The 26952-nt window shown below is 43.8% G+C and overlaps 2 protein-coding genes across 2 annotated transcripts in view; one reads left to right on the top strand and one right to left on the bottom strand.

The window, feature by feature from the left end:
- Window positions 1–15410, top strand: part of LOC125296786 (PH domain leucine-rich repeat-containing protein phosphatase 1-like) — a 60956-nt gene extending 45546 nt beyond the window's left edge. Inside the window, 10 exon segments of the mRNA XM_048246865.1 lie at window positions 6574–6729; window positions 7992–8192; window positions 8471–8633; window positions 9197–9327; window positions 9481–9597; window positions 9900–10094; window positions 10652–10880; window positions 12097–12361; window positions 12364–12414; window positions 12542–15410. Of these exon segments, the coding sequence (XP_048102822.1) occupies window positions 6574–6729; window positions 7992–8192; window positions 8471–8633; window positions 9197–9327; window positions 9481–9597; window positions 9900–10094; window positions 10652–10880; window positions 12097–12361; window positions 12364–12414; window positions 12542–13779 (2746 nt within the window). The 3' untranslated portion in view covers window positions 13780–15410.
- A 624-nt stretch (window positions 15411–16034) lies between these two features.
- Window positions 16035–24617, bottom strand: mep1bb (meprin A subunit beta b). Its single transcript, XM_048240876.1, has 14 exons — window positions 24463–24617; window positions 24303–24321; window positions 24151–24195; window positions 24023–24066; window positions 23690–23768; window positions 23166–23283; window positions 21072–21250; window positions 20510–20728; window positions 19847–19999; window positions 19383–19598; window positions 18467–18937; window positions 17943–18122; window positions 17236–17344; window positions 16035–16972 (listed from the first exon to the last, which is right to left on the bottom strand). The coding sequence occupies exons 1-14, from the start codon at window positions 24526–24528 to the stop codon at window positions 16756–16758; spliced, it is 2115 nt and encodes a 704-aa protein (XP_048096833.1). The 5' UTR covers window positions 24529–24617; the 3' UTR covers window positions 16035–16755.
- Window positions 24618–26952: the final 2335 nt, after the last annotated feature.

Raw genomic sequence — 26952 nt, 5'->3', positions numbered from 1 at the left:
CTCAGCATTACTTCTGAATATCACCCTGTATCTCTGTCAAACTCTGCCCTTACTTGGCTACCTGTAATACCTCCCTTTCTGCTTAAGGTTCTCAGATAGGGACTTGGAAAGGTCTTCTCTGTCTTGCTGGGCGTCATGCTCTCTCTCTCTCTCTCTCTCTCTCTCTCTCTCTGAAGTGAGTCGTGTGCAGAGTGTGAGCTGACTGAAGGCGATTCTGGCTTGAGTGAGTGCCCTTTACATTCTAACTTTTCTATCTTTTTTTGTTTGTTTAAATATTTATTTGTTCGATAGTATTGTTTGTTAATTGAATTGAGAGTCTGCTGCCAGCATTAAGCTGGGTAGTATGGCAACTCCTAAATCAAAACTTGATTGTTTAACCAGACGGCATGGCGTTAAAGTGGCGTCTAGTGTTAGTGTGGAAGCGTGTAGTTTAGCGGTGGGTAAAATTGTTGGATCACGATAATGTATTGTCGGCATCTAGAATGAACAATGCGATCGTTCTTTTTTTGAGTACAATCGAAAAAGCCTATGAAGTTGTTCAATCTGGAATTGAAATTGATGGTTGGCTTGCCCCTGTTCTTCCACTTAGTAGCCCATCTAAGAAAATCACATTGTCTAACGTGCCACCGTTCTTAAAAGATGAGGTGTTAATCAGAGAACTTTCGAAGTATGGCAAAGTGGTGTCTCAAGTTAAGAAAATACCTGTGGGATGCAAGTCAACTTTGTTGAGCCATATGGTGTCTTTTAGACGCCAGGTGCATATGTTTCTGAAACAGGACTGTGATTTTAGCGCCCAGTGTTCAAGTTTAATGTTGATGGCTATGATTACACTGTTTATGCAACATCAGACTCAATGAAATGTTTTGGTTGTGGTGGACATGGACATTTGGTTCGTGCTTGCCCAAACAAAAAAGATAATGTTAAAGAACAAACTGATACACCTGCAAATGATTCTGAAATTGGTGAGGAAACTGAGCCATCTGACCCGCCCACTATTACGGCTGGTGGTGCAGAGTCTGTGTCTGTAGTGGTAGAATTCCATGTGCCGACACCGGATTTATCAAACGTGGTTGAGAAAGAGAATGTGACCGAATCGAACGAAGCCGCTGAAATAAAAAAAACAGTGGAGTCTGAAATAATTTTGGCTGCGCCCGCACAAGCCGATGTTATCATGGATGAGGGCAGTTCTTGTGAACCTGCAGGGGTTACGGATACTGTAGGCCTAGAGGCTGCAGAGTTGGTTAATAAGAGAACTGGTACACAAGCAGAGGAGGCTGGCTGTGAAACGGTCCGAGAGGAAAATGTTTTCAAAATTCCCAAAAATAAACGAAAGAAATCCTCTAGTAATAAAGCTACAAAACAATGGAAAAAAGACATTGATGTTGAGCTACCAATTACAGATAATGACCATGAGAGCGATGGTTACTCCACTGATTCTAGTCAAGAACTTGTCAAGTTCACAATCACAAGAGCTTTCTCAACCGTTAGTTGTCGTGTACTCCACTCAGGAGATAAGACATTTTTTACAGACTACCAAATTTGTGCGTAATGTCAAGGTTGAGGATTATTTTTCCAATATACAACAGTTCATTGATGATGCTAAATATCTAATGAGGACAAATGAGGACGGAGGTTTTACTGACCAAGAGATGTTTCGCTTGGTTAAGATTGTGCGCAAGTTGAAAAAAGGAGAACCGATTGGAAATGATGGTGATACTCAGTAAAATATGTATGTTTATTTTCTTTGTCTTTTTCTGGTTACTTTCTTTTTTTGAAATGGGCGAAGTTAGAGTCGCTACTTTGAATTTGAATGGGGCCAGAGACGGGAGGAAAAGAGCAGAATTCTATGAATTAAGCAGACAGAAAAATATTGATGTTTTCCTTGTTCAAGAGACACATAGCGACTTAACTAATGAAGTTGATTGGGTGAAGGAGGGGATGGGCGTGCCATACTCAGTCACAATACGTCCTTAAGTGGAGGTGTTGCTATCCTCTTTCAAAGTCGTTTCTTCCATATTCTTATGATGTGGAAGAGGTGGTTAAAGGAAGACTATTGAAAGTAAAAGCAGTTTTTGAAAATGATGTTTTTGTTTTCATTTGTGTTTATGCTCCTACCTTAGCTGCAGAGAGGATGTGTTTTTTGGATAAGCTTGGTGATGTTCTTGGTGCATGTAATAGTACTGATTTTCTTTTTCTGGGTGGTGATTTTAATTGTACTGCTGATATTTTAGATAGAAATCATGTAGAACCTCATGTAGCCTCTAAAACGTCTTATTGAGTTAATTGAAGCATATGAATTGATTGACATATGGAGATCTTTTCACAAAAAACAAAGGCAATATAGTTGGTCTCATTGTCGTGATAATTATTTATCAATGGCAAGACTTGACCAAATGTACTGTTTTAAGCATTTTTTTAGTGCTTTTCGATGTTCCTATATCAGTCCTGTTGGTTTTTCTGACCATTGCATGGCATGTTGTGTACTTATAAAATCTGCGGTTAAACCAAAAAGTGCGTATTGGCATTTTAATAAGATGTTGTTGGACGATCAAACTTTTAGAGAAGCTTTTGCTGTTTTTTGGGAGAGTTTTAAGTTGGAGAAGCCTTTTTTTCCCTCTTTGCAACAATGGTGGGATGTAGCAAAAATTCAAATTAAACATGTATGTCAAAAATATACTTTCAATGTCAGTAGAGACCTAGCTAGATCCATGAAAACTTTAGAAAAGGAGATTGTGGATTTGCAAAATGTGGTTGATAACAAAGGAAATTCAGAACAAATAGAATTACTTAAAAGTAAAAAGTGGAATTGGCTGATTTTTTGGGGAAAAACACAGGGCTTTGATCCGGCTCAAGAATACAAAATGTATCTGTAATGGATGTTCCGTCTAAGTATTTCTTTAATTTAGAGAAGAAAAATGGAAGAAAAAAGTTAATTCATGCTGTGCGCTCAGAAACAGGAACATTGTTGACTAAGCCAAATGAAATAAGACAACGAGTAAGGAATTTTTACTCAGAACTTTTTAAAAGTGAATTGGTTGGAAATCAGGAGATTGAACGTGGTTTCCTTCATGACTTGCCAACGCTTTCAAAGGCTTCAGCAAAGATGCTGGATGGAGCTTTATCACTGAAAGAACTCTATACAGCCCTGATGGGTATGGAAAATGGACGTGCTCCTGGCATTGATGGACTGCCAGTTGAGTTTTACAAAGGCTTTTGGGCAGTATTGGGGAAAGATCTCCATGAAGTGCTGAATGACCGTATAGAGAAAGGAATCCTTCCTCTGAGCTGTCGAAGGGCTGTGTTGACACTGTTACCAAAAAAAAAGACTTGACCGACTTGAAGCATTGGCCCAGTGTCTCTCCTGTGCATTGATGTTAAAATGTTTTCCAAAGCACTAGCAACTAGATTGAGAGAAGTGATGGAACAAATAATACATGTTGATCAAACCTACTGTATTCCTGAAAGGTCAATTTTTGACAATATTTTTCCTTGTTCGAGATGCAATTGAAGTTTCTAGTAAGTTAAAAAGAATTTTGGATTTGTTTTCATGGATCAGGAAAAAGCTTTTGACAGAGTTGAGCATAAGTATTTATGGGGGTGTTAGAGGCTTTTGGATTCAATTCGGTTTTATTAATTTAATTAAGGTGCTCTATAATGACATTGAGAGTATAGTGAAAGTTAATGGTGGTTTGTGTCCCCTTTTAAAGCACTAAGAGGTGTAAGACAAGGTTGTTCATTGTCTGGAATGCTCTATTCCATGGCAATAGAACCTTTGCTTCCACAAATTAAGGTGTAAAATGACTGGCTTTTCTCTGTCCAATTGTGAAAAGGTTTTTGTTTATCAGCATATGCCGATGATTTGGTTGTAGTAGTCAATGATCAAAATGATGTTGATACCTTAAATGATGTTGTGAAGGATTTTGGAGTGATATCATCTGCAAAAGTCAACTGGAAAAAAAAGTGATGCTTTTCAGATAGGTGATTGGGTAGATGGACCAGCCAAACTCCCAGAAGGGTTAAATTGGAAAAAAGGGGTTTCAAATATCTGGGTGTTTTTTGGGAGATGATAACACTGTACAAAAAGAATTGGGATGGAGTCATTGAAAAAAAAAAGTGAAGGGACGTTTAAAAAAATGGACATGGCTACTACCTCAGATGTCATATAGGGGCGCTGTCTGGTTATCAATAATCTAGTGGCATCCTTTTTTGTGGCATCGGCTGGCTGTTTTAGATCCACCATCAGGTCTTTTTAATGAAGATCCAGTCAACCCTAATAGATTTCTTCTGGGATAAGTTGCATTGGATCCCTCAGAGTGTTTTGTATTTACCAAAAGAAGAAGGTGGCCAGGGTTTAATCCATTTGCCCAGTAGAGCAGCTGCTTTTAGGCTTCAGTTCATTCAGAGGTTTCTTACTGGGCCAGAAGATCTTGTTTGGAGGCCTGTGGCTTGTGAAATCATGCATAATGTGAGTGGTTTGGGTTTAGACAAATCTTTGTTTTTCCTGGATCCTCATGCAATACATTGTATTGATTTACCTGTTTTTTATAAAGGACTTTTTAAGATCTGGGGTTTATTTAATGTTAGCCTATGGAAGAGACTGGTTCTTTGCATTGGCTCCTAGAGGAGCCTCTAATCTATGGATCAAGACTGGACATTTCAAAGAATGTAATGCCTGGATTGAACAGTTATTTATGCAGTACTGGACTTACACGTTTGCGTCATTTGGTGGATGTATCAGGCTCTCTTATGGACAGTGCCACACTGGCTGTACGCATGGGAGTGAGGTCCTTGCGTATGGTGGATAAGATGTTGCATTGCTGGAGAACAGAACTAACATCACGTGAGCGCAAAATGATAAAGAATTATGTTGATGGCGTTTTGATTCCTGATAGAGAAGACCCTTTTCCTGAATTGTCACTTACACCGAAATTAAATGATTGTAAAGGTATTTTTTTGCCCCCTCCAAAAGAAATAGATTTCAGCGAAGTCAATGGTAAATGTCTTTACAAGACCTGTGTTAAAGTGATAAATAAAGAAAGGCTAGATGGAAAGGTTGACACGCCTTGGCGTTCTACTTTTGGTTTAGTAAGTAATGTTCAACCAGAGTGGAAATCTCTATACAAACCACCATTAACTAAAAGAGCTGGGGACTTACAATGGAGGTTACTGCATGGTATTTTGGCAGTTAACTCTTTTATTTCTGTTTTAAATCAAAATGTAAGCCATGAATGTCCTTTTTGTTTGGAGAGAGAGACTGTTTTTCATGCCTACTCAAATTGTTTCAGACTGCCACCTTTGTTTAAGTTGTTGGCAAAGCTATTAGAGTGTTTTGGAGAGTTTTTCTCTATTCAGACCTTCATATTGGGGTTTAAATATGTTCAGAAAGAACGTTGCAAGTGTGAAATGATTAATTATATCTTTGGGAATGCTAAGATGGCCATTTATATAAGTAGGAAGAATAAGATTGAAAAAAGACTCTGACCATGATGTAATTGACATTTTATTAAGCCTGGTGAAATCAAGAGTAAAATTAGAATTTGACTTTTATGAAACAAAAGGTGATTTTAATTCTTTTGAAGAAGAATGGTGCCAAGGTGGAGCAATATGCTCATTGGTCGATAATGAATTATTTTTTCAGGTTATTTTCTTTGATTTTCAGTTTTTCTAAAAAAAAGGATGGTTTTATGGTAATGTGATCGTGTGTTTTGTAATAAAGAGCTGTTAAAATTCAAAAATTTTCTCTCTCTCTCTCTCTCTCTCTCTCTCTCTCTCTCTCTCTCTCTCTCTCTCTCTCTCTCTCTCTCAAATCAAATCAAATCAAATGGTGCTTTATTGGCATGGATGAGTAAAGTCACTGTTGCCAAAGCTACAAGTATAACATGTTAATAATCAACTTTACATAAGTATTGGTATAGAGATAAAATGAAATAATAAAAGGAAAGTAAAAAAATATATAATAATAATAATAATAATAATAATAATAATAATGAAAGGGTAAATGGTATTAAAAGGACAGTAATAGCTTCAGCAATAGTGCTATACTGAAGGAAAACATAGAAATAAAAAAAAAATATTATTGTAAACACATTATATGCCTACACTTGCAGATACATCTACATAAATCAATTTGAGGTAAATAGCAATACCTAATATCAAACATTAGTATTTACATGTACACAAAGGGGATAAACTCATCAATATGCCACATACATGAAAGTTACAACGTTTCTCTTGTTTTATGGCAGGTCATAATATAATCTGCAGCTAGGCATGAACAGTTTGGTTCCTCTCCCAATAATATATATAGTTTTCTTTGTGGAGATAGATTTTCAAATTCTGTTATATGCTTTTTGAATTCAGCAAAAAAAATGTCCCTTATAGGTGCATATCTGCATTTATGCAGAAGCTACAGTTCCTCATATGTCTAGGCACCCATGTTTGTCTATGTCTACCAGTTTTAATGTGTAGGCTATGGTCACTGATTCTGTATTTTGTCAGTGTTGTTCTTTTCTTTCTATCTTTGATGTCATTTAAGTATGGGGCTACACAGTAATTTTACTCTCTCTCTCTCAGGTTATTGTGCAGGAGCAGTCTGAGGAAGCTGCTGGCGGGTCATAATCGGCTGCAGAGGCTGCCTGACCGCGTGGAGCGCCCCCTCCTGGAGGTGCTGGACCTGCAGCACAACCTGCTACTGGAGCTGCCCTGCAACCTCTTCCTCAAGTCTGACAGGTAGGACCGACCACAGCCCCCACCCTACACACACACACACACACACACACAAAGATGCTTACAGACGGTTGTGTCAGCTGCAGAAGGAATAAAATGACTGGGAGCTCAGTTTTGCTTGTTTGCTTAGTGGACCACTCAAAAGCACTTGGCAGTTGATGGCCTCCCATGTAAACCATATAAGGGCCCATGGGCCAGATCACACAGATCTGTAGTGTGTGTAACCGGCTCCGGAGGTGAGATGGAGGCCAGCAGTGGCCACTCAGGCACCCGCTATGTGGAGTCCGAGTCTGACCAGCTCTGTGGACCAGCACTGTCTGGATGGATAAAGAATGGGAGGCCAGCACTGGCCTCAAGGGAGACTTCTAAAGCAGCACACTAATCCGTACTGGACATCTCTCTGTGTGTCTCTAACTGCTCCTCTCTCTTTCTCCCTCTCTCTTTCTTTCTCTCTCTCTCTTTATCTCTCTATATACATATTCATATATATGCTCTCGTAGCTCTCCCTCATTCTCTCGCCTCCCCCGTCTTTCCTCTCCTCTCTCTCTCTCTCTCTCTCTCTCTCTCTCTCTCTCTCTCTCTCTCTCTCTCTCTCTCTCTCTCTCTCTCTCTCTCTCTCTCTCTCTCTCTCTCTCTCTCTCCCCCCCCACGCTGGGGAGATGAGCTTGGCAGGGCTTGTGTGCCAGCCATTTCCCTTCTCTTTCATTCTGGGGGACCATGCCTCAGGCAGTTAGAGAAGAGAGTTGTTGTGCTGCCCTTGCCTACCGTTGCCATCACAGTTACAAAGGAAGGCTGCGTCTGCGTAAGAAGACCTCAGTGAAGTTCAACACTTAACGTTAGAGCTGAGCTGATGTCGCTAAAAGCTGCATAGTGAAAGCGGTTCTGCTGTGAGCAACGTAGTAAAGCCATGGTAGAGCATGGTGGTATGAACTATAGATATATGTAGCCATATCTACAGCATGAACCATAGATATATGTATCCATATCTACAGCATGAACCATAGATATATGTAGCCATATCTACAGCATGAACCATAGATATATGTATCCACAGCATGAACGCCATGATGAAGTATGATGACCCAGGGCATACAGATACTCAGGAATATATACTGCTTAGTGCTTTACTTTTGATAACAGTATTTGCCCCACCACTGCATGCTACTACATGGAAATAGATGTAACTATGTTCCTTTTGGAAGAGAAATGTGCCTGGCTGCCTGCTGACTTTCATGAGTGTCGTCTGATGTGGTTGTTGTATTCAGTTTAAGGTGCCTGAATGCATCGGCCAATAAGCTCGAGAGCCTGCCCCCCTCCAGCCTATCAGAGGAGAGCCACAGCATCCTGCAGGAGCTCTACCTCACCAACAACCACCTGACCGACAAGTGTGTCCCGCTGCTCACCGGCCACACACACCTCCGAGTGCTGCACATGGCCTACAACCACCTACAGACCTTCCCCGCCAGGTAAACACACACACACACACACACACACAATTCTCATTCATGCAAACTCACACTCAAGGCTTATCAACATATACCAGTGTGTGACTGGATATTAGTTGAGGAGTATTCATAAGCTTGAGCGATATTGGGATCTGGCACACTTCTAGTCACTAGCCTCTGCATTTCAACGTTAATTGCCTGTGAGCAATTTATTTTTGCCATACTAATTAACACACTCTCTGTATCTGTCTCTTTCCGTGTGTGTGTGTGTGTGTGTGTGTGTGTGTGTGTGTGTGCAGTAAAATGGCCAAGCTGGAGGAGCTGGAGGAGGTGGACCTGAGTGGAAACAGGCTGAAGGCCGTGCCCACCACCATCATGAACTGCCGGCGCATGCACACCCTCATCGCCCACTCCAACAACATCGAGGTCTTCCCCGAAGTCATGCAGCTCATGGACATGAAGGTCAGCCACTTCACAGCACACACACACACCAGGGACAGGGACAGAAATAGACACTCTCTTTTTTTGTCTCTTTCTTTCTTTCTTTCTTTCTTTCTTTCTTTCTTTCTTTCTTTCTCTCTCTCTCTCTCTTTGTAACGTGTACACACACACACACACATAGACCAACACACACACACACACACATAGACCAACACACACACACACACAGACACACACGCTCAGACACACCAGGGCACAGGGCCAGACAGAAGCACTTCATCACACACACACAAACTCACACACATACTCAGTCTCTTTCTTTCTCTCTCTCTCTCTCACTCACTCACTCACTCACTCACTCACTCACTCACTCACTCACTCACTCACTCACTCACTCACTCACTCACTCACACACACACACACACACAGTGTCTAGGAGACATCATGGAGCCAGACGCTGTCATCAAACAGCACTTTCACATTCACTTCCTCTTTACATTGCTGCTCAGCAAACCTTTGTGAGAGTGCTAACGGTATTGAAACATGCTCATGTGGTAATTTTCTCTGTGTGTGTGTGTGTGTAGTGTGTGGACCTGAGCTGTAATGAACTGAGTGAGATAACCCTTCCTGAGAATCTGCCTCCCAAACTCCAAGAGCTGGACCTGACGGGTAACCCCCGCCTCAACTTGGACCACAAGACGCTGGAGCAGCTTAAGTATGTAGACACCTCTGTCTGTGTGTGTGTGTGTGTGTGTGTGTGTGTGTGTGTGTGTGTGTGTGAGAGAGAGAGGATTCCTTCATATAAATTCATCACAATTCCTTCACACCGATTTCTTTGATTCTCAAGCATCTTTCTCATTCTCTGCAGCAACATTCGGTGTTTCCGTATCGACCCGCCCCCTACCTCCTTCTCAGCCAATGAGGCTTCAGGGGGGCCGGCTGTGTGGAGTCATGGGTACACAGAAGCATCAGGAGTCAAAAACAAGTAATGGCCCCCTCAGCACACACGCCCACCCACCCGTAGACAGCTTCTCATTACCTATGAACAACACTCGATACTCAATATCAAATATTAACTTATTCTTAAATAACTGGATTTTCATTGCTGCATTTACCTTAGTTCTTCTATTGTAATTAAAATATCAATGTTTTATCTCCACTTCCTCCATCTTTTGAAATTATTGCCTGAATCTTTCTCTACTACTTATAATATCATGTATGTTGTTTAACATATGGAACAACTGCTGAGACTGACCGTGACCAAACTCTTGTGGTGTGTTTGCCCAGGCTGTGCGTGGCAGCGCTGTCGGTGAACAGTTTCTGCGGTAACCGCGAGGCTCTGTACGGAGTGTTTGACGGGGACAGGAACGTGGAGGTGCCCTACCTGTTGCAGTGCACCATGAACGACATCCTGGCCGAGGAGCTGCACAAGACCAAGAGCGAGGAGGACTACATGACCAACACCTTCCTGGTCATGCAGAGGTCAGTACACCGGACACCCCACATAACCTGCTGCCCCGCATGGACCAATAGGGCTGTTAGAATTATTTAGCTCATTACATTACTTGGATCATTCATAACTACTGTGGATTTCTTTTAGTCATACATTTTTTACATTCTAATATAATAAACAGTAAACATATGCATAATACTATATTGCTGTTGTGACAACCATTTAGATTTATAACACACTAATCACCAGTCATATGAGAGAAGGAAGGATTCCAGACAGTGTAGAGTCTGTATACGCTCAGACAGCCTGAATACTTTGGTGTATGGGGTGTGTGTGTGTGAGTGTGAGTGTGTGTGTGTGTGTGGGTAAGGTCACCTTGACTCCCAGCTGGAGGAGGAGGAAGACCAGAACAAAAGGCTGCTTCTCATTGCTGTTTCACCCTCTGTGCCTGTCATTCAGCAGCTGAGGATAGTAATAACTTTCTCCCTGTGTGTGTGCCTGTTTGTGTGTGTGCATGTTTGTGTGCGTGTCTGTGTGTGTGTGTGTGTGCCTGTGTATATGTGTGTGTGTGTCTGTGTCTTAACAGGAAACTGGGCACGGCGGGCCAGAAGCTGGGCGGTTCGGCGGCACTCTGCCACATCCGGCACGACCCCACTGACCCGGCCGGCTGCTTCACGCTCACCGCCGCCAACGTGGGCAAGTGCCAGGCCATACTGTGCCGCGACGGCAAACCACTGCCCCTCTCCCTGCAGCACAACATCAGCCTGCCCGAAGAGTACAACCGCATCCGCCAGCACAAGGCCATCATTACCGAGGTACGGAGAGAGACCTGAGAGGAAAGGGAGGGAGGGAGGAAGGAAGGAGAGAAGGAGGGATAGTGTAGATCTGAAAGGGGGAGAGATGAGGGGGTGAGGGGGACGAAGAAATGTGCAATTCAGGCAGAATCGAAGGATTTCAGTTTAAGAGTGGCAAATCTCAGTTGGGAGAGTTGAAAAGGCCAAAGAAGACAAGACACAGATACAGAGAGGGGAGGGAGAGAGAGGAGGAGGGGAGAGAGGGAGAGAGAGAGAGAGAGAGAGGGAGAGAGAGATAGGGGAGAGACAGAGATGGAGAGAGGGAGAGGGGAGAGACAGAGGGGAGAGAAAGACATGGAGAGAGAGGGGAGAGAGAGAAAGAAAGGGAGGGAGGGGAGAGAAAGATAGAGAGAAGGAGGAAGGGGAGATGAAAGACACGAAAGAAGAGTTTTATTGACAGAGTGACTCATGGATTGGATCACCTCACAGTGCACAATTGTCCTGCCAATAGCACTTCTGTGGGGGGACTAGCCGAGACCTGGAGCTGTCACTACCACTGATCATAATGTGGAGGACATGGCGGGAAAATACGTGCTTCTTTTCCTGTGTGTGTGTGTGTGTGTGAGAGACAGGGTTTCGAACCAGAATTTTTTTCCAAATACAGAAACAGTATTTTAACGTTTCCGGTTTTTGGTCTAACCCTAAAATTGACGTTCTTGAACTGGTTAGAACAAAAAAATTAACGACTATTTTCAACCATTGCAACCATTTTCATTAGCTTGACCCAGCAGATTTTTACCACAAAGCATTGGAAATCCGTAGCCTATCTAAATAGATATAATTCATATTTAAAACCAAACATTTGTGAAATACTTGGTACAATATTTCCCTCTTATGATTGATCTTGAGAGATGGGCTACAGCTTGGGATACATCTTGATTAGGCTACTTGTTGGCGGCAAGCTTCTCTATTACATTAATCCCGATGAGTAAACGACGGGAAGTGAACCTCACCAAGTCATTGCACAGAAATCTTACGAAACGAAAAAAATAACGGTATTAACCGGTTACCATTATTTTAGATAAACTATTCTGTTCCGGAACATAAAAAAAGTTTCTGTTTTTTGTTTCTGTTCCTAGCAAAACATGAAAAGTTTCTGGTTTTCATTTTCGTTCCGTGAACCGGTTCAAAGCCTTGGTGTGAGAGATTGACCCATCCTGTTCTTTCTCTTCCGCAGGACAACAAGGTGAACGGCGTGACGGACTGCACGCGCATCATGGGCTACTCCTTCCTGTATCCGTCAGTCTTGCCGCGGCCGCACGTGCACACGCTGACCTTGACGCCGCAGGACGAGTTCTTCGTGCTGGGCAGCCGCGGGCTGTGGGACGCCGTGTCGCCGGCCGAGGCGGTGGAGGCGGTGCGCACGGTGCCGGACGCGCTGGCCGCCGCCAAGAAGCTGTGCACGCTGGCGCAGGGCTACGGCTGCACGGACAGCCTGAGCTGCGGGTGGTAGATGGAGCCGCCACCGGGGACTGCTGCTGCTGCTGCTGCTGTGGTGCGCTTCTGACGCCACTGCTGCTGCTGCTGCTGCTGCTCGGCCGTGCTGCCCCACCACGCGGCGGTCAACGCCGCTGCCCCCGTCGGGGGTCAGCCGCAGCACCAGCTGCACACGCACCACCACCACCACCCTCAGCCGCCCCCGAGCCCGGGCCTGTACCCGCCGGGCATGGGGATGGGCATGGGCGCAGGGCACCATCACCACCACCACGGCGGCATGCCCGGCCAGCCGTCGTCGGGCAGCGAGCTGAGCAGCGAGGTCAGCGCGTCGGAGATGAGCTCGGAGGTGGGATCCACCGCCTCGTCGGATGAACCGCCGCTGCCGCCACTGTTGCTGACCGCTGATGCCCACCTGCCGGCGCACCTGCAGCACCAGCACGGCGGAGGAGGTGTAGTGGGCAGCGGAGGTCCGGCACCCCTGGCGTCCTCCCGCAACGGCGGCGGTTGCTGTGCGCTCCACGCCGCCTGCCTGCTGCCGGCCGCCTTCCAGCGGCAGCTGTCCAGCACCACCTTCTGTAGCAGCGGCGGGGGCGGGGGGGCCGCGCTCTCCGACAACGCGCTGGACAGCGAGGACGAGGAGCCCATCGCCGGCGTCTTCTCCAACGGCAGCCGCGTGGAGGTGGAGGCCGACGTGCACTGCCGCGGGGTGGGACACGCTAGCCCCACCGACTGTTCCAACGCCAGCCCTCTCAGCGCCGCCGCCTCGGTCATCTCCACCAAAGACGCCGCTGCCGTTACCGCTGCTGATGCTGAGCCTGCCGATGCTCCGGTCACTACCGAGGAGGCCACTGGAGCAGCTCCTGCCTGCGTGTCCGTCGACGCAGACGTCGGAGGAGGCCCCCCCGAGACGCCCGAGATGCGGCCTGCCGTCAACGAGACAGCCGTCGCGGAGACCGCATCCGTCTCCTCCTCCACCGCTTTTCCGCAGTCCATCCCGGAGGCGCTGGACGAGGCGTCGGACATCACTGCGCAGGGCGAGGTGGAGAGCGGCACAGAGAGGGAGCGGGAAAGCGTCCAGGCGGCGGCCGCAGCCGTGGCGATGGAGAGAGAGCAGTGCGGAGGAGCGGAGCAGGTGAGGACGCTGGGCCGGCGCGCGCGTGGCAACGGCTCGGTGGCGCCGCAGGAGCGCAGCCACAACCTGATCGAGGTGGCGGCCGAGGCGCCGTGCCGCAAGCCGGGCGGCTACTTCACCGCGCCGGCGCAACCGGACCCCGACGACCAGTTCATCATCCCGCCAGAGCTGGAGGAGGAGGTCAAGGAGATCATGAAGCAGCACCAGCAGGAGCAGCAGAGGCCAGCGGGTGGAGGTGGCAGCAGCAACGGCAACGAGCAGCCCAGCGACTACTACGATACGCCGCTCTGACTCTCACACACACACACACACACACACACACACACACACACACACACACACACACACACACGTACATGCACACTGCCCTGAGCTATACAACACACTCTCACAAGCACACAGACACAGCATGGGGAGCTGTGTTAAAAACATGCTAACACCATGGTGAGAGGTGAAATGCACACACTGATGAACTCTTACCTACTGCTATTGCGCGCACACACACACACACACAACACACAACACACATATGCGCATACTGAGCACTTTTTCCCCCCCTTGCATTCATGTGCACGCCTCAGACTGCTGACTCAAACACACAAACACACCACATGAAAAATTTAACTCACTCAATCAAAAATATCTATCAATCAATTTGCTTTCAGCACCACTTTAAAAGCTATATATTAATTAAATATATATTGTGCACAACTAAACATTCCACCAGAGAGGAAATGCACACACACACCCTAGAGCAGCAAAAATACTGCAACCCTCTGCACTCTTTGAGTTCGCAGAAAGACCACACCACTGGAGAACCTCGCACCTGAGCAGCCAATCAGAGGCAGGAGTCCACCTCCTGTGAGGTGAAGAGGAGAGTATATGGCGAGCGAAGATAATATCCCTTTAAAAGACTACAAGTCCCAGAGTGACCTGCACACTGCTGTGCCTCACCCTTTAAAACGAATAGAGCAGTTCACTACTGATCACGTCACAAGACTGTCGCCACCTATTTCACACTGGCCCACAGATATCTCTCTTTCAGTCAACACTAGTCTCAGCATCTCAGCATTCAGACGTCTTGCGTTTTTATTTTCGTTTTTATTTTTTTATATTTCGTTCTTTTTTTTACCAACCATATCGTTCAAGTCGAGGAAAGCAGACTGACTTTTAAGAGCAAAAAAAAGAAAGAAAAAAAACAACAGAAAAAAATCTACAGAATCTTTTTATGATGCATAAATTTGTGTTTGTATGGTACACGTCTGTAATACCACGCTTACCTGTTGTAGATAGGGCACTTAAATGATACTGTATTTCAGTAAATTTTGGCTTTGGGCCTGTAAAAAGAACATAGAAATTTAGTAGAAATTTGAAAGACTAACTCCTAGGAGTTGTTTACTCTTTATGGTGACCTAGTCACTTCTTACTAATCTTCTCTGAGAGAAATGGTGATTTTTTTCCAATGATTGTAAATAAGACATTGTATACTGATGCTTTTTAAAGGAACTGTGTGCGTCCGTGACAAGCCTCACCCTCTCGTATGCGTTCAGGCTCACACACAGCCACACGTAAACCAGACACACTGACACTGCGCACACACACACACACACACACACACACACACACACACACACACACATTCATGCACAGTATACAAATATACTGCCAAATGGCATTTAGACATCTGGTTCAGTTGTGTCCCTACAACGGACCTTTTACACACACACACACACACACACATTCACACAAATACAGTTTCAAGAAGCAGTTTCATCTCCTAAACCTCTTGTCACCAGCATGACTGTGTCAAGTTCAGTACTGCAAACCAGTTTATCTATAAGAAATTGTACTCAAGCATACCACACAGAAAACGTTCCTGTATTTGTTATAATAAATTCTAAATTTATGATGATAAGAGAGATGCTACTCTGATTGTTTCTTTTTGTCCCTAACCAATATAATCTCTTGAGTATGTCTGACTGCAGCCTCAGAGGCCATGCTGCACATCTACTGTATTCCTCTAAACCAGCCAGATGGGAGAGAATGTGAACCCCCACACTAACATTATTGTCCTTGGCTGCTCATCAGCGTGGCAGTAGTAAGACTGAAACATCTTTTAGATTCTTGCACTGATCTAGATCAGGGTTCTTTTTTTTTTTTTTTTTTAGTTCCAAGGACCCCTTTTGGGGGAGAAAATGTTCAGAGGACCCCCTCATAACCGTAGCAATTAAGCATGCCATTTGTATTCTCTGAAGTTGTGGCCAGGTCCATTATCCCATGTTTTCTGGCAGGTGTGTCACTTGGTCTTTGGCAATTTTGGATCACTTGAAGATGTGGACTGACTTAAACATTTCTACACAACATTCATCAGCTAGCAAATAAGGCAGCCTAAGCAGCAGTAGGAATGGTTCTCCATGACCTAAATGTGAAGTGTTTCAAGTCAAATGCTAATGTTGTGTGGGAGATACAACTTGCTTGTTTTATGGGTGAAAAGTGGTGTTGTCTGTAGATAGGAATTGTTGAAACCATTTTAAACCACAACTTTATCATCTTAAAGCAATTTATTTTGCAGACCCCTTGGCTATGGGTCGTGGACTCCACTTTGAGAACCGCTGATCTAGAGGCATAGATTCAGACACCATGTTCCAGGAATGATCAACAAAAGACAGTCAAGTCTTGAAGCCTCGGGTTTATCAGCTCCAGCACAGTCAATGCAGGTAGCATCCAGCAGGGGGCGAAAGTGCCTCAGACTAAAGCACTTCCTTAACACATCCCATTTGCTATGGATTTCTCCAGAGCAAGGACACTGAATATAATAGACATGATATTCTGAGGATTATGTTGGATTACAGTGAGGTCCCATGATGGATAAGATAAGAAATGATTTTAAAACGATGATTGTTATAGTTGATAAAAGACATAATTGTAATTATTATATTTAAGGTTGATAAATTATATTAAAAAATATTTACAATTATTGCTTTTATTATGGATGATGGATATAGCCAAGTAATACACAATGTGATTCCAGGACGATTCAGTCAAATACATGTAGAAACATTGTTTAAAAATAGTATGTATTCTCAAGGACAGCCATAGATCCTGGCGGAACAATTGAAGTGCTGCAAACGGATAACATTGAAGCGGCTGAAATCGTTTAATGTCTGTACGCTGAAGAGATGCCCGTTGGTGAGTCATAAATAATACTGAACTACCCCAAGACTGCTGCATGGAGCAGAGTCGAGATCTCAGTGGTGGTCTGTGAGGTTACAATCGATCAATCTTCATGATTTCCGTACGATTACTCGCCCTCAGCTTCTTCTGGTACCTCTTCTTGACACACACCACGCTCACGGCCGTCACAATCAGCATGCCGACCAGGACGCCCACCCCGGCGTACACGGCCGTCAGCGTCTCGTCCTGGCTCGTGCCCCTGAACTGACACCTGTCTCCGTAGTACCACCAGTCACCACTGGAGGCACACCTGGCAGAAGACAGACATGTCACTAGCGTTGCACTAAGTGGAAGAGGGAGGAGATCTAATCTAATCACAATCATGCTTATCTAATGTAGAAGATTGCTACACTCTAAACCTTTTCACTTTCTCTAACAGTGTGTTACTCAACAAATGAGTAAGTTTGTGGCCATCGAGACACTCAGAATGAATCTATCCAAACAGCAGTAGTAAGAGATATAACATGTAGTTTGTTTATGTATTATGGTATTTTATGACATATGATGGCATACCTGCAAGCAGGTGTCTTAGCCTCCTCGACCACACAGACACCTTCATTCTCACACGTGAGTCGTTCACAAGGGTCGACATATGGTTCTAAAGGTACCAGGTGAGCCACATCTAGAGGAGGGAGAGAGAGCAAGATCAGTAAAGATACTAACAGAGGGGAACTTTATGATCAATATGTTCACACAGAGGAGAGAGAGAGAGAGAGAGAGTAAGATCAGTAAAGATAAACGTAAAGATACTAACAGAGGGGAAGTTTATGTTCACACAGTGAGCAATGTTGTTCCAGCACTTTCTCATTGATATTGGCCATTTTTCTTTGTTTTTTTTAATCTGGAGAACTTACTTTACAGTCACCACCTTGCCCCAATTTACCAATCAAATAGCCATATGATTGCCCAACAGCCCTGCTGAAAAAGATGGCCTATCTATGATCCTCTTAACTGTTTATGCTGTGAGTGCAAGGGAATCCCAACTACAAGGAACCTCCCAGAGACTGTGAATCGACCCAGACAGTGAAAGACCACCCGTCTGCATTGCTGGTTGTGTTCAAACATTACCAAGTAGGAGAGTGACAGTGGGATGTTTCTAGATCCCCTTGTTATCACAGACATCAATGACAGTGTGAACTACCACAGCTGATATCAAGACACATCACACATTCTTGACCTCCATATAATGCGTGAGGATGTGTGAGTGACTGGTCACTAACCCTCCATGGTGAGGAGGAAGATGGCGTCCCCTCCTTTGATGAAGTCTCGGCTGCGAGCCCTGGCCTGGGTCAGGTACACAGGGGTCCCTGATCCTGGTCCTCGGTAGTACTTGGTCCCGTCTGGATCTGACACCGGGGTCCCCACTTTCCAAGGGTTATCCCAGACGAACATACCCGAGTCTGAGATGTAGCAAGAAATGTGATAATCAGACTATCGTTCTTGAAAACTGATCTAGGAATAGTTTCACTCTGAATCTTTTTTATATAACTTGCCACTAAATACTTACAGTATACAGCACTTTGGTCAACTGTTATAAATAATTTGAAATTGACATAAGTTAAGAGTATTTTTTGTTGGGGCTTGGGGCACCAAAGTAAAATCTTAGAGCTTCAATTCCATCAGGGCCCGCACAATACACACAAACAGCATGCCTCAGCACTCGTTTGTATGAGGCCTGGCAGAAAGGTTTCAGAGTGGTTATGAGGATGTCTGTACTACCACCCAACACAGTCCCTGGCCTCACCTGTGAGAGTGGCGTTGGGATCAGCAGTGACACTCCTCTGGTTGGACATGCGTTGTCGAATGTCGGCATTCTGGTCCATCAGCATCATGGTCATCTGTTTCCAGGGGCAGGGCCACTTTAGGTTAGCGTCTGTGGCGCCGTCTCCAGACACCAGGTGGGCGTAGGCCCCTAGCTCCCCTGGATAGCCCTCCTTGCCATTGGGGTAAAGACCCATCTGGAAGGTGTAGCCCTCTTTGGAGGTGAAGCGGGGGCTGTAGATGGCAGAGCCATGCGGGGTGTCCGTCATGACCTTGTCGAAATCCTTGATGCGCCACACATGATCGGGGCACTTGGTCTCCGAGAGGTTGATGTCGTCCAAGGAGAGGCCTCCAGTGGACGGGCCAGTGCCTTTGGTGCCCGCGAAGACCACTCGAAACTTTTTAGTGACGTCCAAATTCACATGATGGACCTGCCATATCGTGTCAGGAGGCCCTTTTCACAAAACAGACAACACCACTGTTGCAGTCACTGATACATCTCAGTTAGTAGTCATAGTATTAGTAGTACTTAATATTAATGTTCGGTACACAGACTTAGTACATATCTAAGAAAGGAGTGTGTGCTTTGGTCAATCATTTCGGTACGCTAACTAATACAAGGTGTGTGAATTTCAGTGTAGCAGTAATGCCCTCATCCCACTAGGTGAAGTCCCAGGCAAATATAGGAATGAGTCAAACTGAAAAGATGAAGCATCAAAGAATGAATCATCAACTTAACCACCTCCTTTGTATCCAAACCCAAGGGGACAGAGTTATGTGTTTTATATTTCACATCTCCAAGTGTGACAATTCTATTGCAGTTGTAGCACTAGGAAGCAGTTCCATGAACAACACAGGAATGCTCTGCTGTAGCTAGAAGTACTACATAGTTATCTCACCAGCAACTTTCTCAATCAGACGCAAATTTCCATTGGGGTTTGATGTGTCGTACTCCCGCACCCAGATGCTTAGCTCGTCAGTGGCATGTCCACTGTTGTAGAGGAAGAACTGGAGACACTGGAAACCTCTCTTTGGGTAGAGCAGTCGACTCTCCAGAAAGGCGTTGTCACCCTGCTTTCCCGACGCAGTGCTGAAGTGCATGAAGTATCCTTTGTCTGAGCACAAAAGAGAGTTCGGTCAAATTTTATGCAATTGAAGGAAAGGGAGGTTTTTTGTATCACTAATTGTTTTCAACCTACAGCTGCCTGCCGGTTATTTTTCAGTGAACTCTTATGTTGAGGCAGTCAGCACTGCTTAACATGAGGTACAACACCACCATAAAACTGTGTACTATGAAAAGTGTCCAAAGTGTTCATACTGGTTTATGGTTTGTTGCACACACCAGCTGTGCTCCTCAGCTTACCTTCACACTGTCCCATGTTGGTGTAGTCAGTGGCCGGTCCACCGGTGGCTGTGGTGAGGCGGGTCCAGTCGGCCTGGTCACCTGGGCCCTGGATCATGCCGCAGATATTCTCACGCTCAAAGTCACAAGTGTCAAGGAATGTGGAGGAGCGAGCTTGTTAAAAGTTAAAAGTATTGTTAGCTTTTGTACACACACACACACACACACACACACACACACACACACACACACACACACACACAGAGAGAGAGAGAGAGAGAGAGACTTTGGACAACCATAAATCCTAGACCTTCAACTGCCTAACCCTGACATTTAATCTACCACAGCCTCATCACTGGCTGTGTATGGGTTTGACATGTGATAGTGTTTTCTCGGCCTGCATCCAACAGCCTTACAATGCATTATTGCATTATTTCTTAGATATTTGAGCAAACACTCTGTCCTATTTTTCATGCCTAAAAAAATCAAATATCAAACAGAAACATACATTATAGGTTGTAATGGAGCTTATACATTAATCTACAATCTTTGCTCATATCTAGCAGTAATTACACAATTCCACATTGTCTATAATTATTAAATATTAACTTTAATTAGTTATCATTGGTGCATTAGTGACTGTCAATGTTTTTGATGATGTTGTTATTTTCAAATGATCCTTACAGCAATTGTAAAGTGTCCTTAGCTTGAGAAGGTCATTGTCGCTGAACTCCATACGCTGGCCTATGACGTCGCTGAAGGCAGGGATCTTGGTAACAATGGTTGGTTCAGTGCCGTTCTGGAAGGAGTTCTTGCTGTAGTGCATCATGGAGCCGTAATCGTAGGGCACATTAAGAGCACTGGAGGTGGTGTCATTGTACGTGTTGAAATTGTGCTCCCGTCCTGCAAAGCAGCATTACAAGACATGTAAAACTTCTTTGTTGGAATGTTATGGTAAACAATATGGAAATATACAATAAACTATATCAATGTACGTATCCCTGGGGACATATTGATAATGTCCACTCTTATATAAGCACTCTAATGTACGCAGGTCTCACTCCTGCAGCTCCATAGATTCCAGTTCAACCCTGATCTTTTTCTAATCTGCCCCTAGATTGTTCATGGTCAACACTTCATGGTCAACACTTCACCACAACACCTGACACATCTGATTGGGCATGTGTCTTGCACAAGGTCTCTGGAGGACTAGTGGTTTGACACATTGGGGTACCCTTAATCTTACCCTCTGAGATGCGATCCCACATGATGGTGACATAGTCGTCGCGGTCAGGGCGGGACTGCTCATGCCAGAAGCCCAGAGCGTGGACGAACTCGTGCTCGATGGTGGCAATGCGGTCGCAGCCACTCCCAATGGACAGTCTCTGCTTCCCTACACGACGGTTCCCCACCGAGGAGAAACATCTGTGGAGAGAGAGAGAGGGACGTGGTCATCCAGAGTGGTTCTCAGTGACATTCCATTCTGTCATGTAACCTCTATGCTCATGGCTTTTTGTCCGAATTATTGCTGTGTGATATGCATGCTATCATATGGTAAACTGAATCTTTCAGTCCTCCTAATTTCTCTTCCAACTAGATGTACCGGTACAAAATATGACCGCCACCCAGTCCAGCACATGTTTTCCACAAAAATAAGTCACGCTGAAAGGCATATATGATTCTAACTGTCTAGATAGATAGATAGATAGATAGATACTTTATTGATCCCCAGGGGAAATTCAAGTCTCACTTGAATATTGCATATTGCATTATGCACACTCAATTCTCACTGGTATCTGCAGACAACAAGTACCAAAAAATGATTAGTTCATAGATTTCACATGTAAAATACATTTTATACAACCCCACCCCCATCTTGCCTGTTCATAATTCTGAGAAATTCTTGAATTGTGTGTATGTGTGCGTGTACATGTTTATGTTTATGTGTGTGTGGGTGGGTGGGTGTGTGTGCGTGTATGTGAATGTGATTGTGTGTTTGCCTGTTTATGTGCCTGTGTGTGTGCATGTGCATGCATGCGTATACATGTCTACTGTGTGAGTATGTGTCATGCGTAGGATTACTGTGAATGTATGTGTGTGCGTGTGCATATGGAATGGGTTTACATGACCCCTGGAGGCAAACATACGCAAAAAATTGGTCATCCTAGGCCCTACGGTTCTCAAGATAATCACAGAAAACTGTGTCTGCCCTACCCTCCTTTCGGGGGTCCAGTCCAGCGGGGGCTACAGATCAAAATGAAAAGCGATGGTTCCATGCTATCCATGTGGGGTTACATGCCCACCAAGTTTCGTGTACCCCGGTCTTTCAGTGTCCCGGGAATCCTTTGTTGGTGTAATGGTCACTAAATGTACACATAAATTATTTTATTGTAAGGCCCCCCATGAACGAAAAAGTCCACGAAACTTGGCATGCATTTGAGGGTGTCATAATGATCCTACACTTTCAATTTCGTGCAGTTTTGACCATGTCAGCCAGAGATATTGTGATGAAAACACCTAATGTTTTGCTTTTTAATTTTTAACTAGGTGGCGCTATACATGAAATAAGTGGTAATGGGATAGGTTGACATGCCCCCTTAAGACCAACATACAAAAAAAGGTGGACCTCCTAGGCCCTACGGTTCTCGAGATATTCACAGAAAACTGTCTCCGGCCACCTACAGGCCAGTTGGTGTATAGTAACATAAATTAATTTATTGTGTGGCCCCCCATGAACGGAATTCCACGAAACTTGGCTTGCATTTAGAGGGTGTCATAATGATCCTACACTTCCAATTTCGTGCAGTTTTGACTATGTTAGGTCACAGATACCTGCGATTACAACACCTCATTTTTACTTTTTTGTGTTTAACTAGGTGGCGCTATACATTAAATGAGTGGTTATGGAATGAGTTGACATGGCCCTTTGAGATCAACATACAAAAAAAATGGTCCTCCTAAACCCTACGGTTCTCGAGATATTCACAGAAAACTGTGTCTGCCCCCTACCCTCCTTTCGGGGTCCAGTCCAGTGGGGGCTACAGATCAAAACGAAAATGATGGTTCCATGCTATCCATGTGGGGTTACATGCCCACCAAGTTTCGCGGTACCCCCGGTATTACAGTGTCCCGAAATCCTTTGACAGAAATTTGGACATGCGAAAAAAAAAAAAGAAAAAAAAAAAAATGATTAAAACCTATATGACCGCCGCCGCCAAGCGGGCGGTCATAATTATTCAGTGAGGACTCTTTCACTGAGGGCCTCTGTTCAAGTCTCTCTTTTCTAATGAAGTTGCTTATTCAGTGTTTTAAAGACTTTTCAAAAGGCCCACTGGCTTACCCGCTCCCTTTGAAAACGGAGATGTAGTTATCCTCTCCTGACCACGGTCGGAAGTCAATGCACGTCTTCAGCCTGTACTGTTCAAAGGCCTTCAGGATCACACCTTTGGCATTGATCTCTATTGAAGAGAAAGATCAGTTGCACACCTGAACACCTGAAATCATCCAGTGCCATTAAAATGCAGGAGGGGACTGAAGTCCGCAAAATCCATCTCGGGAACAATCTGGTGGTGACCTTTGAGTCCATGTCTGTGACTGTTTTGAAGTTGTATCACACACGTGCCAGCTACACGGTTCTCTTTAGAGTTGATAGTGTAGTGTCCACAGTTAATTGCTGATATTGTACGGGCATTGTGGAGAATAATTTATACAGCACACATCTTTCTCATGTCATGCAACATGAGTGCTCTCTTCAACTCCTGTTATTACCTCCTTTGGGAGTCTGGTGCAACACACTTGTGTATGGCATTATATAGTATGATACATGTAAGTGTTTCAAAATGTAGCATTTCTATTCACACTCACCCAGGTCATCTTCAAAGACATAGGGAACAGTCCTTGGCCATCTATATATGTCTCCTATTATGGAGTTCCTCTCCTCTATCTACAGGTCATCCATAGCATGAAATAAACAAAATGAAGAACATGTCTCACAGTACATAACTTTGTGCAGTCTTATGGATAATGATACACTAACTATCACTACCAGGATATGATAGCAACTAGTTTGAATGCATTGGGATAGCTTTACAAAGGTGTAGTCTGACTAAGACAATTTCAAGTTGGCAGTTCTAAATGGTAAAACTGTTTTCCATCATTGACTAGTAATTTATAATGTTAACACACAACACTGCCTACCTCCTCCATCCAAATGTCTCCCTCCAGGAGATCTAAGCCTGCATCTGTGCAACATACAACAAATTACACATACAGACACAAAGAGTGTGTGAATAGATAACCGATGTCAAGGCGAATTTTGTTCCTACCTTCATTGATTTCGAAAATATCCTTTCCGCCATCCACATCCAACTCTGGGAAACGTTGAAAAAAATATTTACAACAGGGCAATATTGTTTTCAGTTAAAATCAGCTTGTCTGTTTAAATAGTTGTAATACAAGATACTACAAGAGCTCTCACCTATTACTGATGATGTAGGCTGATGACAGAAGGGCAAAGACAGATGTTTATTTATACACAATTTAAAAATGCAAGAACAACATTACTGAGACTTCCCAATTTAAACCTTTTCCATTGCATTTATATAGGACTGTAACCATAACACATGATACATTCTTACCTTACAGAGGACTTCTGAAATTATTAAACACAACAAAAGTAATGTAAATTTTGCTCCTCTCCCCATGGTCACTGATACTGAGTGCCCAGCTGCATGGAACAAATAATCTGCTCTAGTCTGTCAGGCAGACCGAACACGCGATTAAGTTGTAAAACATAAAATGTGGAAAAGTGCTTCACAGAGCTGATCACACTGATATGGTGTGTGTGTGTGTGTGTGTGTGTCCTATTCACAAATGAATGATTGATAGGATGTGCTGTTACACAGTCTTGAATAATATTCAACCATGCGTCTAGATTGTATGCATAACCATACACTTGTAATTTGTCACCTAACAAGATGCACCCAAAAGCACAAATTTCAGTCCTTCCTTCTGACACTGACATCTTATTTCCAGTGATCACACACACCTCAGGGACCTCTGACGCTCTCCGTTAATAGAATGTTGATACGGTTTACATGCAGGTTCAACATCGTATTTGCATTAAATTCATGTTCTTCACAAGAACAACCCACCTGCCATGAAAACTAGCAAGATACAAAAGACGTGCTTCACGTTTGAATGATGCTCTCCTCTAATGTGTTGGAGATTGCCTCAGACAGAGAGTCAAGAAGATATTCATTAATGTTTCTAAGATCAGAGATCAACAGCTCTTAAACATCGGGGGACTGATAAACAATGTACACAATGAAATTGTAAAACAAGAGTGAACTTCGGTCAGTGTTAACTGAGGTACAATTTGAAATGTTGTGAATTAAGACCCTTATAACTTTTAATGAGTTACTTCCATCCAACTGAACTGTTAGCATTGCCACAAGCTATGATTTTGCCTCAACTTTAGGACATTGATAGAGATACTTACATGTTTGATAACATGTCGGTAACTCTGAAACACAGTTGTTTGCTGACATCTAATCATAATTTGTGCCTTATAGCCACCACCTGAATTCTATTAGAATGTAAAGATTCATCAGACACTCAGTCATGTTTCATTTCATTTCAGTTATGTATAACTCTGTTAAAGTTGTTGAGATATTCAAATACTGATGTCAATTAGCAGCTCTTCTATTTTACACCACAAAATGTCCAAAATGGCTGGTGTCCCATATCACCACACTTAAAGGCTCCAAACATTTTTTCACATATTCAAATACTTAACAGAATACATGAAGTGCCGAAGGTATCTTATAGATCTGAGTTAGTACATTATGGGCTATACTCCTGGAGTGGATGGAGTATCTGAGTACCGGTAGTTGTAGTGTGTTCCATGAGTCCAAATAATACTAGGTCGTTCTGGTCCACCTGGCATGATACCCGGTAGCTTCCAGCAGTAAATTGATTTAAAAAGAGGATGCATGCCATCGATCAATACGAATCATTCAAGCTCTGGATACTTACACACACTGTAGTCTCACCTCCTCCGTAGCTATGAAGATTAGATATTGACTGAGTGTGGAGAGGTAAAGCAATTGGAGCAGAACTAAAGACCAGAAGAAGCTCTCTTCTCCTGACAGCTGGCATACACAAGATTGCTATTGTTCCACACAATGAAGACAGATAATGACCCTTCTCTCCTGAGGAATTAACATCACACTTTTTTTAATTGTTTCACTCTGAACTGAATGCAATGAATAGCTTGAATAACTTCATTCTGAAGCAAAAAGAACATAGGAAAATGAAACAAGAAAGAAAGAACATGTAAATAAATAAAAAGCAGAGTGCATTCAAACCATTAAACAAGAAGCATCTGAGAACAGATGGATTACAGTAGGCAGAATTGCCTATATCCAAAATCTGTTAACTAATACAGTACCATGCACAGACAACTGGTATTGCAGTATGTAGCGTTCAGACCAAACATGACAACTACAAATGTAGTCTGCCTATATACCATGTAAACACCCCATTTTGCCCTCTGGACACTGAGGGACACTGGATCGATCGATCGAACGAACGAATGAACGAACGAACGAACGAATGAACGAATGAACAAATGAATGAATGAATGAATGAATGAATGAACGAATGAACGAATGAATGAATGAATCCTTTAATGCTCCAAAGGGAATTTGTTTTGCATTTAGGAGCTATAAATTACATATAGCATGACAATGCAGACCACACAATGATACAAATGAATCTAAAAAACATACCATATATATGTAAACAAAGTGCATACTTTAGGATGGTGTCAACCTGTCTGAATCCAACCTGTTTAGCAACTGAATGCTCCCTGGCACAAAACATGTCATAGCCCTGTTTGTTTTTGCATTGTGGCATTCTTTAATGGGGTCCTGAGGGTACTGGAGAGTACTCAGGGAAGAGGGGTTGGGATGGATCATCCAGTATCTTCATGGCCAAATTAATGGTGTATTATCAAAAATCTGCACAAAACTTTTCACTTCTGATCCAGTTATTTTCCTACCAAGTTCAGGCATGTTCTCACACTGTCAATTTGAAGAAATGTGAGAGGAGTTGAAAAACATTAC

The sequence above is a fragment of the Alosa alosa genome, chromosome 1 (assembly GCF_017589495.1).
Source record: "Alosa alosa isolate M-15738 ecotype Scorff River chromosome 1, AALO_Geno_1.1, whole genome shotgun sequence".
Taxonomy (NCBI): Eukaryota; Metazoa; Chordata; class Actinopteri; order Clupeiformes; family Clupeidae; genus Alosa; species Alosa alosa.
Note: the sequence above shows the minus strand (reverse complement) of the source record. Positions and strands in the feature narration are given on the sequence as shown.